Source organism: Phalacrocorax carbo, chromosome 1, assembly GCF_963921805.1.
Source record: "Phalacrocorax carbo chromosome 1, bPhaCar2.1, whole genome shotgun sequence".
In the NCBI taxonomy this organism is placed as follows: Eukaryota; Metazoa; Chordata; class Aves; order Suliformes; family Phalacrocoracidae; genus Phalacrocorax; species Phalacrocorax carbo.
The window spans coordinates 15,907,683-15,923,909 of record NC_087513.1 but is presented as its reverse complement, the minus strand read 5'-3'; the positions used below and the strand labels follow the sequence as shown (position 1 = coordinate 15,923,909).

The 16,227-nt window shown below is 45.3% G+C and overlaps 1 protein-coding gene and 1 long non-coding RNA gene across 2 annotated transcripts in view; both read left to right on the top strand.

Moving 5' to 3' along the window:
• LOC135313854 (uncharacterized) overlaps positions 1–16,227 on the top strand; it is a 60,931-nt gene that overhangs the window by 19,336 nt on the left and 25,368 nt on the right. The gene's annotated exons all lie outside the window — the stretch shown is intronic.
• CCDC71L (coiled-coil domain containing 71 like) lies at positions 15–3,124 on the top strand. Its single transcript, XM_064444865.1, has one exon. It carries the CDS (start codon positions 198–200, stop codon positions 1,059–1,061), a length of 864 nt encoding a protein of 287 aa, XP_064300935.1. The 5' UTR covers positions 15–197; the 3' UTR covers positions 1,062–3,124.

Below are 16,227 nucleotides of genomic sequence, written 5' to 3'. Positions count from 1 at the left end.
GCGCAGTCCCCGCCTGGGAGTTTAAACCGCCATTTTGTGCCGGGCGGCAGGATATCGATCGTCGCTCCCTACCGGGCGTGCGGGCGGCGGGGTGTGGTGAGGCAGCGGGCGCCCGGCGGTGGCCGAGCTGCGGCCGGCGCCTCTCCTCTCCTCAGCCCCGCTCGCGGCGCCTCTCCCCACCCCGTCCCTCTGCCTCCATGACCCGTTGTAGGAAGCAGGCGGCGCTGGAGAGAGGAGCCGGGACGATGAACCAAGAGGCAGAGAGCGCCGCGGCAGCGGCCGCCGGAGCCCGGGAGGTGGCGGGGGCAGCGGCAGCTGGCGGCGAAGCGGCGCCTGCCGCCTGGGGGCTGGAAGGGGAGACGGAGAAAGTTGTGTACTCGCGCTCGCAGATCTCCTTCGCCGGCACTAAGGCGCTGGGCGACGCCCTCAAGCTCTTCATGCCCAAGTCCACGGAGTTCATGAGCTCCGACTCGGAGCTGTGGAACTTCCTCTGCAGCCTCAAGCACGAGTTCTCCCCGGTCATCCTCCGCAGCAAGGACGTCTACGGATATGCCTCCTGCCGCGCCGTCGTGCCCGACCCGCCGCCGCCCTCGGCGGAGCGGCCACGCCGCCGCTCCGGTAAGCGGCGCCTCCTGGCCGCCGCCTCCAAGCGCCGAGCCGCGGCGGCGGGCGGCAGCGCCAAGCGGCGGAGACGGCGGCGGCGGCGCAGGAGGGGACGGGAGAGGCAGCGGCAAGCGGCCGCGGCACCGGCTGCCGACGGCCCCAGCGGCGGGGGGGAGGCGGAGGAGGCGGCGGCGGCGGGGCCGCCGGGCGAGGAGGCGGACGGCGAGCGGGGCAGCCCGGAGGACGGGGCCGCCTGGGAGTCCTTTGGCGGCAAGTCCTTGGAGGAGATCTGGAAGGCGGCCACCCCCAGCCTCACCACCTTCCCCACCATCAGGGTGCGGGGCAGCGTCTGGAGCCGGCGGAGCCTGGCGGCGGTGCGGTGCCGGGCGCAGCGGGTCCTCGGCGTGGACCTGTCGCCGGTGGTGCGGGTGCGCCGCCTCCCCGTGGTGCCGTCCTGAGGCGGCGGCGGGTGCGGGAAGGCCGGCGCCTCACCTCCGCCGCGGTGCGGACAGAGAGACCAATATCAGTCACCTGTTTACATTGCTTTTGTCTGGATCGTGTTCTGCTGCTGCACTTTATCGCTCGGCCGGACCCCCAGCCGCACGGGGGGCGGCCTGCCGGGCCGCCGCGCAACCGGGGCCCCCGGCCTCCGCCGCGTCCCGTTCTGTCCCGTCCCCGCAGGGTCGTGGGGGACCGTCCGGCAGGTATCACGCGTGGGGACCAAGTTCCACTTCCACTTTTTTTCTCTCCCATTGGGCTACCTCACTGGTCCAGAAATCCACCCAAGAAGTTGCTTTCCAAAGGAACTTATTTTCATGCTTGTAAAATAAAGCACCATCTGATTCTTGCTATCCCCCCTGCCCCCTTTCCGATGGATTATGTATGCTTTGTGGTGTTGCACTAGTATGTGCTCAGGGTATTTTGAATCCCAAGCATTCCCAAGTTTCAGTTTACTCTGATCAAGGATGCGTAAAGAATGGAGGTTCAGGACTTGTGGCTGTTCTTGATGGTGCAAAAACTTTTCTTTTAACTTCATGGGCTTAGTGATATATAAAGATGTATCGCGCAGTATAATTGTTACACTTTTGTATCTAAAGTCATTTTTAAAGTTTTCTAGTCGAACTAAGTATCTGTTTCTACTGAGCACCTAAAGATAGAATCATCCTGATATTTTATAACCCTGTTTACTTTAGGGACGCTCGTTCGGTTAACCTAAGTGAACTTAATAAAAGTCAAAGAACAAGTGGTGTTTCAGTTCAATGAAACTGCACAGGGATGTGTTCCTCAGTGAAGTATACTATCTAGGCGCTTAAGTAAACAAGCTTAGAGTTTGTGAAGACTGTAGCTGCTCATCAAAGCAATGTATAGGTGTCTGAGGGTGAGCTGTAATACAGTGTTGGCGCTGACAGCCAAAAGTCAGTAGCTTGTGTGATGCAGATATCACACTGAAGTGCCTCTCTGCAAAAAGAGCAAGACTTGATACCTGATCACTTCATAACAAAATAGTGCTGGTTGTTATTCCGCGGTTGTGAGATGATTAATGATGGGTAATTGTATTTAACATAATTACCTGCACGTAATTATTTTTTATAAACCTCTCTTGTGTTTCACAGTAGACTCTGCTGTAAAGTTCACGATGTAGCTTGACTATTTTGACTGAAAAATACTGTGTTGTCATTCTATATGATAAGCAGTCTCTCTTTAAACTGATTTATCAAGGGCTTGCTTTAGGTCTTATGCCTTGCAGTTGGTGTGTGAGGAGCAAATGTGTGAGGGAGAAAGTGATTTTTAATTATTTTTAAATGCTTGGTGGAGGAAAAAGGAATGCTTGGTAATAGACATTTTATGTCCCTAGTATCCTGGCAAATGAGACAAATGTACCCATTTCTGTGGTGGAATGAATGACTTCACAACTTTTTTATAGAATGTTTTGGTGACTCTTAAAATTTCTTTTCTGATGGCTGTCGACTCCTGTCAACAGAGGCAATAAGACGGCTTGATGTGCAGAGGCTGCTTGTAAAAACTTGCTGTTGCTAACCTAAAGCAACCAGCTACTTCTAAAACCTGTTTATATTTTGTAGTTCTTACTTAGCAAAGCTGCAAAGTTCTTATTCTTCCAAATGAACATGTAATCTATTCTGTATCCATCAGGCTTTTGAAATTGTTTATATAACTATAGTCTGCCAGCTGACCACTGTGATAGTGCCACATCATGTTTCAGATGTGAATTAGGAAATGAAAGTTCAAGGGTGCATATTGTTGTGCTATTTCTCTGGCTGTAATACCTGTTTAAATGTAAAGGTGAAATTGTGTTGATTTAAATCTCAATAAGACAAGCTGCAGTGACCAAATGCCAAGGCTCCAAGTGTTTCAGTTCTGATGTTCCACTTCAGAAACGCAAGTTAAGAGTATTACTAGTTCTTGAGAGTGTCTAGTTGATTTTGGTGCTCCTACTGTTGAGTTTTTTAAGCATTCTTTGTGAAAGATCTGTGTAGAAAGATGATAAAATCTAAGCAGTTGTCTCGTGCAGATTCTTCACTTGTAAACAGGCACAGGGCAGGCTAGGTCAAATTTCGAGGGCAGAATTAAGGCTGCCAGAGGTGTAACATGGGAGAGACTGTATTAAATTTGTGCTGCCTTGTTTGGAGGCTTATCCCGAAATGTTCTGTGTGGGTACAAAATATAGTGAAGTAACTTTGGCTCTGTTGAGGGACTCTATTTGTGTGGGCTGTATGTGTAAGGCTTGCTTATTTTTCTCTTGGTTGCACTTCAACTTCTTGGTTTTGAAGTGGCAGTTTTATTGAGGGTATAGTATACTTCGCTGATACTTATTAGCAAGTTGGATTGAAGTTTCACTGTAGTCTAAACTCCTCTGGTAGCTGCATTTTCAGGTTCTTAACTGAGCTATTTAAGTCTGTGAAGTCAGTTAAGGAAATATTTAGTCAGGTTTTCTGGTAAGTTAATGTGCTGAAGTAGCTCAGCAAAGGATCTGAGTACAGGATGGGGTGTGAAAGCTAACAGCTTACAGGGAAGCTAAGACAGCTAATTTCGTGATCATGCTCATGGCAGTTTGTGGCAATCTGGGACAGGATAATCTCTGGTCCAGATTCCACCCCCTCCCCACCCCAGCTTTTTACCTCTCAAAGCTGCAAGACCTGCCTACCTCTCTGTGATCATCTGAGGAAGCTAAGCAATCAGAAAGCTATTCAATTTTAGGTTTAGGCAGATTGATACCTGTTGGCTCTTGGTCGACTGTAGACCAGAGCTGAGGAAGGTTGGAAAGGGGTGTGCAGAACTTCTGCAATATTGAGTTAAATAATTGTAAGCATGGAAGCCTTAGGTTTTATTTTATTTAAAGGGTTAATAATGTTATTGTACTCTACCTAAATGTACGCTGTTGGAGAAGTAATGGATTAGATGGACTTCTGGTCTGACTCTGTGTGGCTGCCAAGACCAGCACATTCCCCACCCCTTATTCCATACCGTTTACGTCATGCTCTGGTCCCACATTATCTGATACATCCTCATTAACTGCCACCCTCCTTCCCATACTTTGATATAATACACATCATTCCCTTAGTGCATGGACCGCCCCTATAAAATGTCCACAAATGTCCACAAAATATCCACTGATTTATTTTAGTCCATGACTTTGGGCTCCATCTGTTCTGGTTGTCACTCAGAGCAGGAGAGGTGGTGTGTTGCATGGAGTTACGGGCACCAAAGTCAGCTCAGGTCGGGTCACTGCTGCAATTGCACCGCTGCTTGTAAGGCTTGTCCTCCATTGGTATGGGTGGTTCCTGCTACAGTAATTCCTGTAACATGCAACTCAAATCATGGGTTACGACAATTTAAAGGTATTTCCATTACAGTCTCCAGCCCTGGTCCCTTTGGATCAGGCCATTGGGTTTAACATTGCAATGAACTCCTCCCCTTGTCACTGCTCCAGCTTGGACAGACTGCAGTCTCTTAGGGGTGCCCCTGCTCCAAGTGGAGCCTTATCTATGTGCCACAGTCTCTCCAGGGGTATACCTGCTGTGGCATAGACTTACCCACAGCCACAGTCACTTTGAGGTGCACCTGTTCCAGCATGGCCTTCTCCATGGGCCACAATGCCTTTGGAGAGAGACCTGATCCAATGTGGCCTTGCCCATGGCCACAGTCCCTCCAGGGTTGTACCTGCTCTGTTGTGGGCTTATCCATGGCCACATGCTTTGAGGAGCTCCAGCATGACTGTGCACAGCCCTGGATGCTTCAAGGTGTACCTTCTCCAGCTTATCTTTATCCTTGGGCCACCATCCCTTCAGAGGTATACCTGCTGTGGCATGGACAACCACAGCCACAGATGCTTTGAGGTGTACCTGCCCTGACATGGACTTATTCATGGCCACAAATGCTTCAGGGTGTCCTGTTCCAGCGTGGACTCATCCACTGGTCACCGTTCCAGCCTGTCTAGTACAACAATGCAGAAACAGCAGCGATGCCCTGGCTATCTGCCAGCTCAGGCACACGGCCATTGCTGTTATCAAAATGCTTGCAGGCACAGCAGAGTCAGCAATCAGCAGTACAGCAAGCAGCAAAAGCAAAAAGCAGCCATTAATTGGTATTAGACTCCAATATACAGTAAGACAAGCAAGCCCCATGGCAAGCACAGGAGCCTGTCAATTTAACAGCTAAAGCGCAATAACTGCTATAAACTCACTCTAGCACATTCTAATTAAGCCTGTTGTTGTCCTGAAACCTTTGAGCCCAATGTTGGGCACCAAAAAGGACTGTTGTGGTTTAACCCCAGCCAGCAGCTCAGCCCCACACAGCTGCTCGTTCACTGGGATGGTGGTGGGGAGAATCAGAAGGGTAAAAGTGAGAAAACTCATGGGTTGAGACAAAGGCAGTTTAATAGGTAAACCAAGAGCCATGCATGCAAGCAAAACAAGGAATTAATTAACTCCTTCCTATGGGCAGGCAGGTGTTCAGCCATCTCCAGAAAAGCTGGGCTTCATCACACGCAATGGTGACTTGGGAAGACAAATGCCATCACTCTGAATGTACCCCCCTTCCTCCTTCTTCCACCATCTTTATAGGCTGAGCATGATGTCTTGTGGTGTGGGATATCCCTTGGGTCAGCTGGGGTCAGCTGTCCTAGCTGTGTCCCCTCCCAGCTCCTTGTGCACCCCCAGCCCACTTGCTGAAAAGTCCTTGACTCTAGACATTGCTCAGCAGTAACAAAAGCATCCCTGTGTTATCAACAGTTTCCAGCACAAACCCAAAACATTTTCTATGAAGAAAGTTAACTCTATTGCAGCCAAAACCAGCACAGGTGTGATTTGCCTGATTTAACTGAGTGGTTTCAGCATCCTGTCAACAACGAGCTCTGTATATGCCCAAAGCTCATGCAAAGCATCATTGTATGTATTTTCTGAAAGCAAGACTTGTGGTACTTCAATTTTGCTCTGAATGGGCAGGGGAAGTTTTGTGTATCTATATTTCCTTCCTTAACAGAAGCAGAGGGCAGAGGGAATCCAGTTTGTAGACTGCAGCTTTGATCCCGAATACTTTTTCATTGACTGCTTTTTCAACGAGGCAAAGTCCTGGGCTCTTCGTGCCATTTAGAACAGTTGACTTATGCTAATTTACAATGGATCGATGCTGTAGTTTGAGTCCAAGGTTTGCATGCACACAAAACCAGTAGTACTGAAAGCATCTCGATTTATTTTTGGCTCAATGGACTGAAACAAACATTTTCTGATTTATATGTATGAGTTGAAAACACTGATTTTAGATTGAACAGAATGTTTTGTTTGACTTGAAATGCTCTGATTTTGCTTATGTCTACAAATATAGGAAATCTGGAGGCAAAGGACTAGATTCACAAGAATCAATTGCCTAACAGAAATGAGGCAATTTATATCAAGCAGATCAGAAATCTTGGACTTCTAGAGACCCAAGTTCCAGTCCCCCCACTGTCTCACTTGGAGGAGGAACTTAGAAGTTCTGCGTCCTGAGGACTAGGTTATAACAGCTTGAACTATTTCATTCTGTATAATAAATATTCTCTAAGTTAGAGAAAATTCCCGGATATCAGGGTTTTTAGAGAACACCTTGGTTCTTCATCTGGTGTTTTAGGTGAGCATAGCTTCCTTAACTGAGGAAAGACTGAGGCAGACCCATTCCAGAGTATTCTGTGGTAGGGGATCTGCCCAGGCAGTGACTCCAAACGTGAGCTGCTCATGATGGTTTATTCCCAAACTATCATGAGGCATCCAATATGTATGGTAGTAGGACTATGTAGGACAATTTTGGAACACTTGTTATCCCTAATCAGGGCAAAGCCATTTTCCCATACTGTAAAAATAAAGCATATTTCCTCATGTTAGTGCATAAATATCTTTATAGAATTACAAACAAAATTTTTTAGTTCTTCTGTTGTTGCTGCCATTTTCTTACGTAAAAAGACCTGAAAATATTTTCCAGGTTGATATCAAGAATAGAGAGTCTCATTTCTCCATTTATTTACTGTGAAACTCCTCAGGAAGCTGCTAAGTAAGGCTTGACATTATAGGAGATGGAAGAAGTGAGCCTGCATTCACCCAGTTTATTTTTACTCAAACAGGTCTGCAAGATACCGAGCCAAACAGAAAATTATGTGGTTCCCTGTACTCTCCACTGGCCTTTAAGAAAGCTTCCATTCCAGTTCTCTTTCAGCCTCCTTATTTGACATTATAGAAGATGAGACTTGATAGTGTCGAAGTTAAAATACTGCCAACAAGAAAGGCCTATCCCTTGAACTGCTCTGATCATTCCGGGTTTTTTTTCCCCATTGCTACTTCAGGAATGCAGACAACCTGTACCTGCCCTTTTTTCCTAGGCTGGTTTTGAGGAGAGAGACCGAGTGAACGGTCTAGAGTAGATGAGAGGTGAAACCTTGCTCTGAAAGACAGTTCTTAATTTTTTTTGCATGTATCGTGTGTAGCTGGCTGCTGCTTTCCACCTCCTCACAGTCTTCACTCTGTACTCTGCCTTCAGCCATCTCGAATTGCCTGTTACTTTGCTTGTGTAACTGAACAGCCTATTTATCAGCTTATGTTGCCCGTGCCAAATCAACTTGCTATAGGATGATCTGTGAAGACGGAGAAGACAAGTTCACAAATACATATACTTGTAATAAGTGTTATTCTAACCTCACATTTGGGCAGCAGTGGACCTTGCTCAAAATACCAGATGCTGTTTCCAAATGGATGGTATTTCCTGGATGAGAGGTAGGAAACCAGACTGAAAGAACCTGGTGTGATGATTCCTTGTGATTGAGTCTGCATGATCCAAGATGCCTTTTCAAAGGCTTTTTGAAAAGGAAGGAAATTTTCTTTCCATCTCTCCATGAATCCATACACTTAAATTCTAAAATGAAGGTGCTATGTTATTATAGGGTTTTTTTGGTTTCCCAGTTGAGCAGTTGAAATAACAACCATTCACTTTGTACATCCCAGGATATTGTTTAAATCATTTATAACTGAACTTGTCCCTTGCTCCATGTCCTGGTTTTGGCAGGGATAGAGTTGATTTTCTTCATAGTAGCTAGCATGGGGCTGTTTTGGACTTGTGCTGGAGAGACTGGTGATAACACAAAGATGTTTCAGTTGTTGCTAATCAGTGCTCACGCTAGTCAAGGACTTTTTCAGCTTCCCATGTTGTGCCAGGTGCACAAGGAGCTGGGAGGGGACACAGCTGGGACAGTCGACCCTAACTGACCCAAGGGATATCCCACACCATATGATGTCATGATCAGCATATAGAGCTGGGGAAAGAAGAAGGAAGGGGGGGACATTCAGAGTGATGGCATTTGTCTTCCCAAGTCACCGTTACGTGTGATGGAGCCCTGCTTTCCTGGAGATGGGTGAACACCTGCCTGCCCATGGGAAGGAGTGAATGAATGCCTTGTTTTGCTTTGCCTGCATGTGCATCTTTTGCTTTAGTTATTAAACTGTCATTATCTCAGCCCATGAGTTTTCTCACTTTTACTGCTCTGATTCTCTCCGTCATCCCACTGTAAGGGGAGTGAGCGAGCAGCTGTTTGGTGTTTAGTTGCTGGCTGGGGCTAAACCATGATACTCCGTAAGATAACGGGTAATAATGAGCATGTACTTCTGAACTAACTGTTAAGTGTCGGGTTGTGTAGGAAGCTGACACAACACATTTCACCCCCTTTAAGGATATGTGTCTGCTTAGCTACTGGGAGTTAGTGGCACAGACTGGAGCCAACAATGCAGGTTTTCTTGAAACAGCAGAAAGAGTGGTTTAGGATATGGGCTGAGCTGCCCTTACCCTTCACTCTACCCAAGCTCCAATGTAAGGTTCCAAATATCAATGATTTTCTAATTGTGCAAAGTATAATTTTGTATAGCAAAGACTGAATTTTATAGATAATAGATTTAATAATTTATGAAAGCTTGTAATTAGTATTTGTGTATATATATATACACATACACATGCACTCACACCCCAAAGCAGTTCTCTAAGAGACTTTTGTTCTAGTTTTTATTTGTCCAATGCCATTGTATCCAATGTATATTCTAAAAATACCCCACCTTTCCCTGCTGTACAGGATCAGCAAAACTGTCCCAAGGCCACAACAATCCCTCATGGAATCTACCTTGTGAACTCCCTAATGGTTATCCCATCCAGAAACCACTTTTCAGTAAGATTTCTGTGGACTTCTGCCTTTTGTTGAATCCACTAATATAAAAAGTTGTGGCATAATCTCCACTTAGCACCTGCACTCTTGGGGTGGTATGAGGGGAATTTACCTCTTCCAGAAGAATGGGTGTCTGAATTTTCTTTTGCTCTTCCAGTGGCAGTTTGATAGAGGAAGTGGCTAGAGACAGAATGTCTTAAAACCAGTCTTTAGTCTTAGCTGGAAGACTGAAGTGCTATTCCTGCTGCTGTTGAGTGGCCTTCAGCAGGAAGGGTCAAACAGCTCAGGCAGAAAATGCCTTCCACTTAAGTACTTTTTCCAGGAAGAAACACAGAGCACCTTTTCTTGTGAAGGCACAGAAATAGTGCTGTGCTGATTCTGAGTGGGCTTTGATGTGGCTGTAAATGTCAGGTGTGATTTTTTTCATATAAATTCTCAGTACTTTGTACCTTAGCTTATACTAAAGAATAGGCAGCTTTTCTTTTAATCCCTAGACTTTTTAAGGAACTCAAGTTTAAATCTTTAAGTTAATTTAAATTTTTAAAGTACTGCCCACACTATTTTTCTTCCCAAAGATGCATCCATTTCTCAGGCAGTTGTGTGTGCGGAACATAGAATAATTCAGGTTGGAAGGGACTTATAAAAGTTAACCTGGTCAACAGCATCCTCTACAAGCAAGAACAGATGAAAGATGTCTTGAAAAGTGGTCCTTTAAAGACATCCTAAGTACTCTTCTTAAAAAGACAGTGAAGAAATAGGGAGAGAATTAATCAGAAACAAGTATGGGAGAGAAATATCATGGGTTGAAATGCATAATGAAAATATAAGGTGCCAATCTTTGATACTGTAAAATCTGTACATTGTGACCATAGTGTCATTTGGAGCTTTTTATCTTCTCATCTTGGATGGTTAAATTAATGCTGCCAAACGTCCCAATACTTATTTTGGGACAAGTGTGAAGAGGTAGAGGAGAAAATGGAGGAAATTTTTGTCGATTTTTATTTTTTGAAATAGTTCCATCTGCTTTACTGCCCTTTTTTCACATTTCAGCCTTTCACTGCAGCTCTATGTAATTTGACAAAATTCCTGAGTGCAATGAGTTGTGCTACAGAGAATATACCCTAGCTGCTCTTAAAACACATTAAGAATTTGAATACTGATTAGATCCATCAAATGTGCTCATTTATTAGCAGTAAATAATGATCCTTTGTGTAACAACTGTGCATAAATTACTTCCATCTGCACATAAATTTCACTTCATTGTCCAGTATCTAATGGAAGCTGTTTCATCCATCTTTCCACCAGACCAGGTGTCTTTAATAATCCCCTGCTGTTTGTATTCTTCTGAATTGGCTTAGCATTTTTGTCATTCTCTGTTTCCTCACATCCAGCTTCCTCTTCCATATTTCCAAAGTCTGTAAAAATCTACTTCCTACTAAAAAAAAAATAAAGTCATAACCACAGTGATCATGTCTTACTTGGAACAATTTGAATGAAACAAAACCTCAAGGATTTTGGAGAGCTGCCTGAAATGATCTTGAAAAGTTTGACTTCATGAAAAATGTCCTATTTAAAAGAAGAGGAAAGTACAAAGCAGCTAATTGTTTTTGCATGATTTATGTTGTTAACATTTTAATAAAAACATCTTTTATTTTTGCAAAAGTCTTCCATTAAACTAAATGTTTGGAAAGTTCAATTTTTGGGAAAAGAATAAAAGATAATGGAAGTGGAAGCTGCTTAGACCTTTTTTTTTCCATTATTTGAGTAACTTCTATGTTTATAAATGCAGACCGATGTATCTATGAGCACTGGGTCCTCGCTTCTTTTCACTGTTTTCTCCATAGCCTTTTTGAAAGTAGTGCCTAGTCCAGGGTTTTGTAGGTACCTACCTAAAGGAATCATTAGACAGATGAGATGGACAGTTAGGCACTGGCTGGGCAAGAGAGTCCTTGTGTTAGGCACAGCTCTTGCATGCATGGTAAGATATTAGAATCACCGTGATCTCCCTGCTGATGCTTAGCATCCCCCCCCACCTCAAGGCACTTCTTCCCTGAAGGAAGGCAGTCTGAAACCTGGCTCTGAAAGGCTGCTGCCCTCCTACGTTGTATGCTGCATAGGATTTTCTCTTCAGCACAGAGTGTAAAATACCACCATTTCAGAATTACACCTTTCCGTCTTGCCTCACTGGAATGCTGCATAATATCAGGAGCGCTAGACAAGGAAATAATATTTCATGTCAGCAGTGTTGCTAATTAACATGTAAATCTTTTTGCTCACTTTTCCCCATCACAAGATTGGCTTAAGAAAAAAAAAGAAAATATTTATAAATTATATATATCCACCAGCAACTTTTGTGAGTCACTAAATTTCATGCTTTTCAAGATTTTCTTTGCCTCCAAGAAGAACAGAATCTCATTTTAATTTTGAATGATAAATAAGTTTTCTCAGTCTAGGAATGGGGACAGTAAGAAAAACATCAAATACCATGATCCTGGCAATAAAATCCCAAAGAGTTGGCAGTCGTAGGTCAGAGAAGACAAGGCTTGGGAGGGAGCCAGAGCCTGCTTGTGAACAGGAGCAGCAGGCTGGAGACAGCTGTCTGGAATCTGTCTGGGCAGCAGGCACCCCAGGAGATGAGAGAGTCATGCAGGGAAGCAGCTTTTTGCTGCTACGGGAGCCGTAACGTCAGAGCTTGTTTCCACTTAAAGGGGTTTCCTGTTAGAACTGCAACTGGCAAACCCTGCCCATGAAGATGAAAGTTAGCTTCCCACAATGGAGTTACATAAGCAGAAAGGGGTTGCTGCATGTACAAAAGCATCTGTATTGGCGGTTTTGTTAGCATGGTTATGGGGTTTGAGAATGGGTGTTTGGTGGTGTTTTTTTTTTAATTGATGGAGAGCAAGGCTATAGGAAAGGGAGAGGACACAGGCAGCAACGTAGGGAGCCACAAATTGCATATCTCTAGGCACAATTTTGAACAATTGCAGCGAGGTCAGGGGAATTGCAGGTCATGAGGAATTGCAGGATTCCCTTTGTGTTAGGACCTGTGGGGAGGTGCAGATGACCTTTGATAGCAAAACAATCTTCTACTATTCCTATAAACTTGGGAGCACTTATGGACATTCATTGGAAAGCTGGTAGGTTTGCAAAGCCTGGAGCACAGCCCATTCCTGGCTCTAGGCTTCTTGTGCACAGACGTCCCATTAAACACAGCAACCATGATTTTAGGACTAGCTGGAACATGGATTTCTGGACTTGTTAAAGAGGTTCACTCATATTATCCGTCCACTTCCTTTTCATCTGGTTTAGACATAAATCATCTGGGCTGTGCTTAGGAAGACCCAAGTTTCAAGATGTCTTCTGGTAGACCCCTTTAATTCATTCCAGCTCATGTCAGTCTGTCTAGACTAGATGAAGGAAAGCCTGGATCCATTTGATAGCATAATGCAAGTGTTTAAGCTTTCACCACTCCAGGCAGACCTGGAGTTCAGCATTCACAAAAACAGTGTGGGTGGTAGATGGTGCTGAGCTTGAGCACAAACACAGACCCAGGACTGATGAATAGCATAGCCAGAGAAAGGCTGGTTGATCATGGAGATCACAATGACATCTGAGGATGTGACAGGTTTGACAGTATGTTGCACCCTCTTACTCACTGGTGCCTGCTGTACGTGCCAGTGCAAACTGTAGAGTCAGGCCCAAAGGCAATGAGTGCTGCTCAAGAGCGCTACCCAGCAACAGCCAAAACATCTGTGTGTTATCTCAACATTTTTTTTCCATACTAAGTTCAAAGCACAGCACTATGCCAGCTAGAGTGAAGAAAATTAACTCTATCCCAGCTAAAACCATGACACCTACTTAGGTGGAAAGCAGCATGTGAATGTGGTTACTAATACCATAGCTGAGTGTGAGTATTGTGAGTGAAGAACTGCTTTTCCTCCACCCATCTGATGATCTGCCCATGTTCTAACCAGCCGCTTACTCATTTTTACTATCTTCCCTGATACCTATCAGAAGGATCTACACCATCCAACTCAGGCACAGATATGTAAATGGTTAGTATCTCCTCCAAGAGGTCTTGAAAAACATCAGCCTCCCTTCCCTAACTTTGCAGAGAACATAGGCATTTGCTTTCAGAAGTTCACTAACATTTAGGCATGAATTAAGTGCCTAAGGCTGTGTCTGTGCAAATGTTTCTGTTCAAAGCTGTTTTGAAGTGAACTCTGTGATTACCCTCACATACTGTGTGTTGATTTGGTATGCAAAATAGTTCTGGTGCCTGTGAACTAGCTTCTTTTAAAAGGAGACTTAATCAGAAGCTTAACCCCAATTGCAACACCAAATGTGCTCCAACCACTTATGAAGATACTAGGATCTGAACCAATGAGCAGGCTGCACAACCGCAAAGTCCTCCAGCATGTACTGAACATACACAAGCTACTAGAAGTGTCCTGAAACCACGTAATACTTCTGCAACATCCTGAATGTGTCTCCTGCTGTACAAAGGACCTGCTGCGTTTTCAGATTTCCTTGCAACTGCCAGCCCTCAACTCTTTGTGACTCTTCTGTTCCTTCTCAATCACCTACCTCACCTTTCTTGGAAACTTTGACCTTCTTTACGCTGACTTCTGTTGTCTTCCCCAGTCTTTGCGATTCTCCTCTATTATTTTCCCTTTCCTAATGTTGTCTTCTGCAATGGTAAGATCCATGTCATATGCATCGCAGAAATCCAGTGAGTGTGCAACTGGAGGTCATAAGAAACTGATGCAAGCCATTAACTGTATTTTGAGAGGGATCAGAGTGTATCCAGCAGCAACATAATCCAGTGGCAGTTCCAGTAAGCTGGTAACTGCTGAATGGTGGTGCCTCATTAAATTGGGAAGATGATGGCCTTGCTCTTGAAGATCCAGACAATGCCTGATGTTAGCATGGCCAATGTGCCTCTAAGGCAGACATTCGAATCAGTCTTTGTGTGGGAGCAGGTTGCCCAGCCTGCTCAGCACCAGGAGGAGAGTTTGGAGAGGACACTTCTGGCACTGCTTTGGGGCCCCTGGACTCCAACAGAGAGCCATGCAAGTACACATCATGGGACATGTCTTCAGCCCTCTTCCATACCCCAGCTGGAATCCGGTGATCAGCTTCCAGCCCCAGGTGTACTATGTGTGACCAGCTCAGGGATGTACATCTGTGTCTAACCCCTGGAGTCACCCCTTTCCAGTTTCTGTGGGGTGACCCCATCGCTCATAAAATAACTCCTTCCTCCAGCTCTGTGTATCAGAGCATGTCTTCTGGATGTGTGAATAACCGAGCTCTTGGTACAAGTTTAGATCAAGCAAAGTAAATCCCACAGCTTCAACTAAAAGGAATCTCAAATTGTGCAAGGGTGTATTAACAGATCCTGTGTAGCTATGGGACCCAGCAGACCACAGAACTGTGAAAACGAAGACAAAGTAGTTCAAGGGAAGCTACTGAGTGACAGGGAAGAGAAACCTGGCTGTACCCTCTGGCTTGCCTTGTTTATAAGGACTGAAATATTTCCTGAGCATACAGCTGCTCTTTGGCACAGGTGCCTGGGAAGAGGTTTATAAAAATGGGTTTGGATTTGGACCTGGGGGATCAGGTCTCCCAGGGAGGCAACAGGCAGGAGCCATCTCATGGGCTGGTCCCCAGGCTGGAGAAGTGGAGGGGCACCTGCCTGCAGGCTGACGTCTTGCACTGCTGAGAAGGATGTTCCTGAATTTTCCAGTCCCTGCTATGTTGGCTTTGCTGGAGTGACCACACCTCCATTCCTTCACCTGTCCACCCTTGCTTTTTCAGCCTACTCTTCCCTCCTTCACACTTCCCCTTTCTGGTGAGGTGGGGCCCAAAACAGGGGATGGGATGGAGCCCAAAATGGGGGAGGAGGTGATAAATGCAAATTGTCTCTAGAAAGTGGCTGAAGGCAGGAACATTCCCTTTGCCTTTACAAATACCACAGAGCTGATACCAGGGCTGTGGCTGTGTCCCAGACAGAATATACGGCCCCATAAAACTGCTCACCAGCACTCACTACTGTCAAAAACCACTGGCAATTTAAAACACCTTGTTACTAGTGGCAACCATTTTCTGCTGGTCTAACTTTTGTCCTTTCAAAGAGTGGGAGGGGATAAAGTAGCATTTCTTGTTTGCTTAGGAAGCTCCAGTGTCCTTTACATTCCTGCACAGGTCAGTCCCTCCTCTGCTGCTTTTGCAAATCAGAGTCATGGCCAGTGATTTATCAGCTTGGCTGCCTCTGGTGCAGAGGGTTTTCCAGATATCTGCCATAACCCAGTGTTTCCCCATGCTGGTACCTGTAAGCACAGCAGAACCCACAGCCTGTCCAAGTGCGAGGTGTGAGCTCCATCTCTCCTGCCTTCTGTTAACCAGCCACTCAGCCATCCTTATTTTCCCTTGGCAGAATTACTTTGTCTAGCTCAGAGATAAAAATAACTCACTGTTTTCTAGGGACAGCTCCTAGAGAGATGTTCTCAAGAGAAAAGCACTGAGGAGCAGAACAAATACTGAAGAGTCGGTTTACTCTGTGATAAACTGACTACCTTTGAATATACCTAGCTGGTCTGAGAATAAAATTGTCAGAAATAAAAAGTAACAGTTTCTGGTTTTCCACTCTGTCTGTTGTTGTTGTTGTTGTTGTTGTTCTGCCTCTTGCAGAATAGGCAAATGTTTCCTGAGGACTTGTACTCCACAGGGCTTGCATCCATAAAGCACTGGGTGTAGTGCATCTAGTGAGAAAGTTTTGGCCAGTTTATAGGTCACAGACCAGAAAGATCAAAACCCACAATCTAACGTGATGTGGGAAGAGTTGGAAGGCTGCATTACGAGGCGATTATATTGCTTGTGTGTGGCTTCCCAGGGACTTTTTAGTTCTTGCTTCCCATAGTCAGCTGCTACAAGAA

What these genes read in the sequence shown, in the direction of transcription:
- CCDC71L (XM_064444865.1), top strand. Translation starts at nt 198, where the DNA reads ATGACCCGTTGTAGGAAGCAGGCGGCGCTGGAGAGAGGAGCCGGGACG.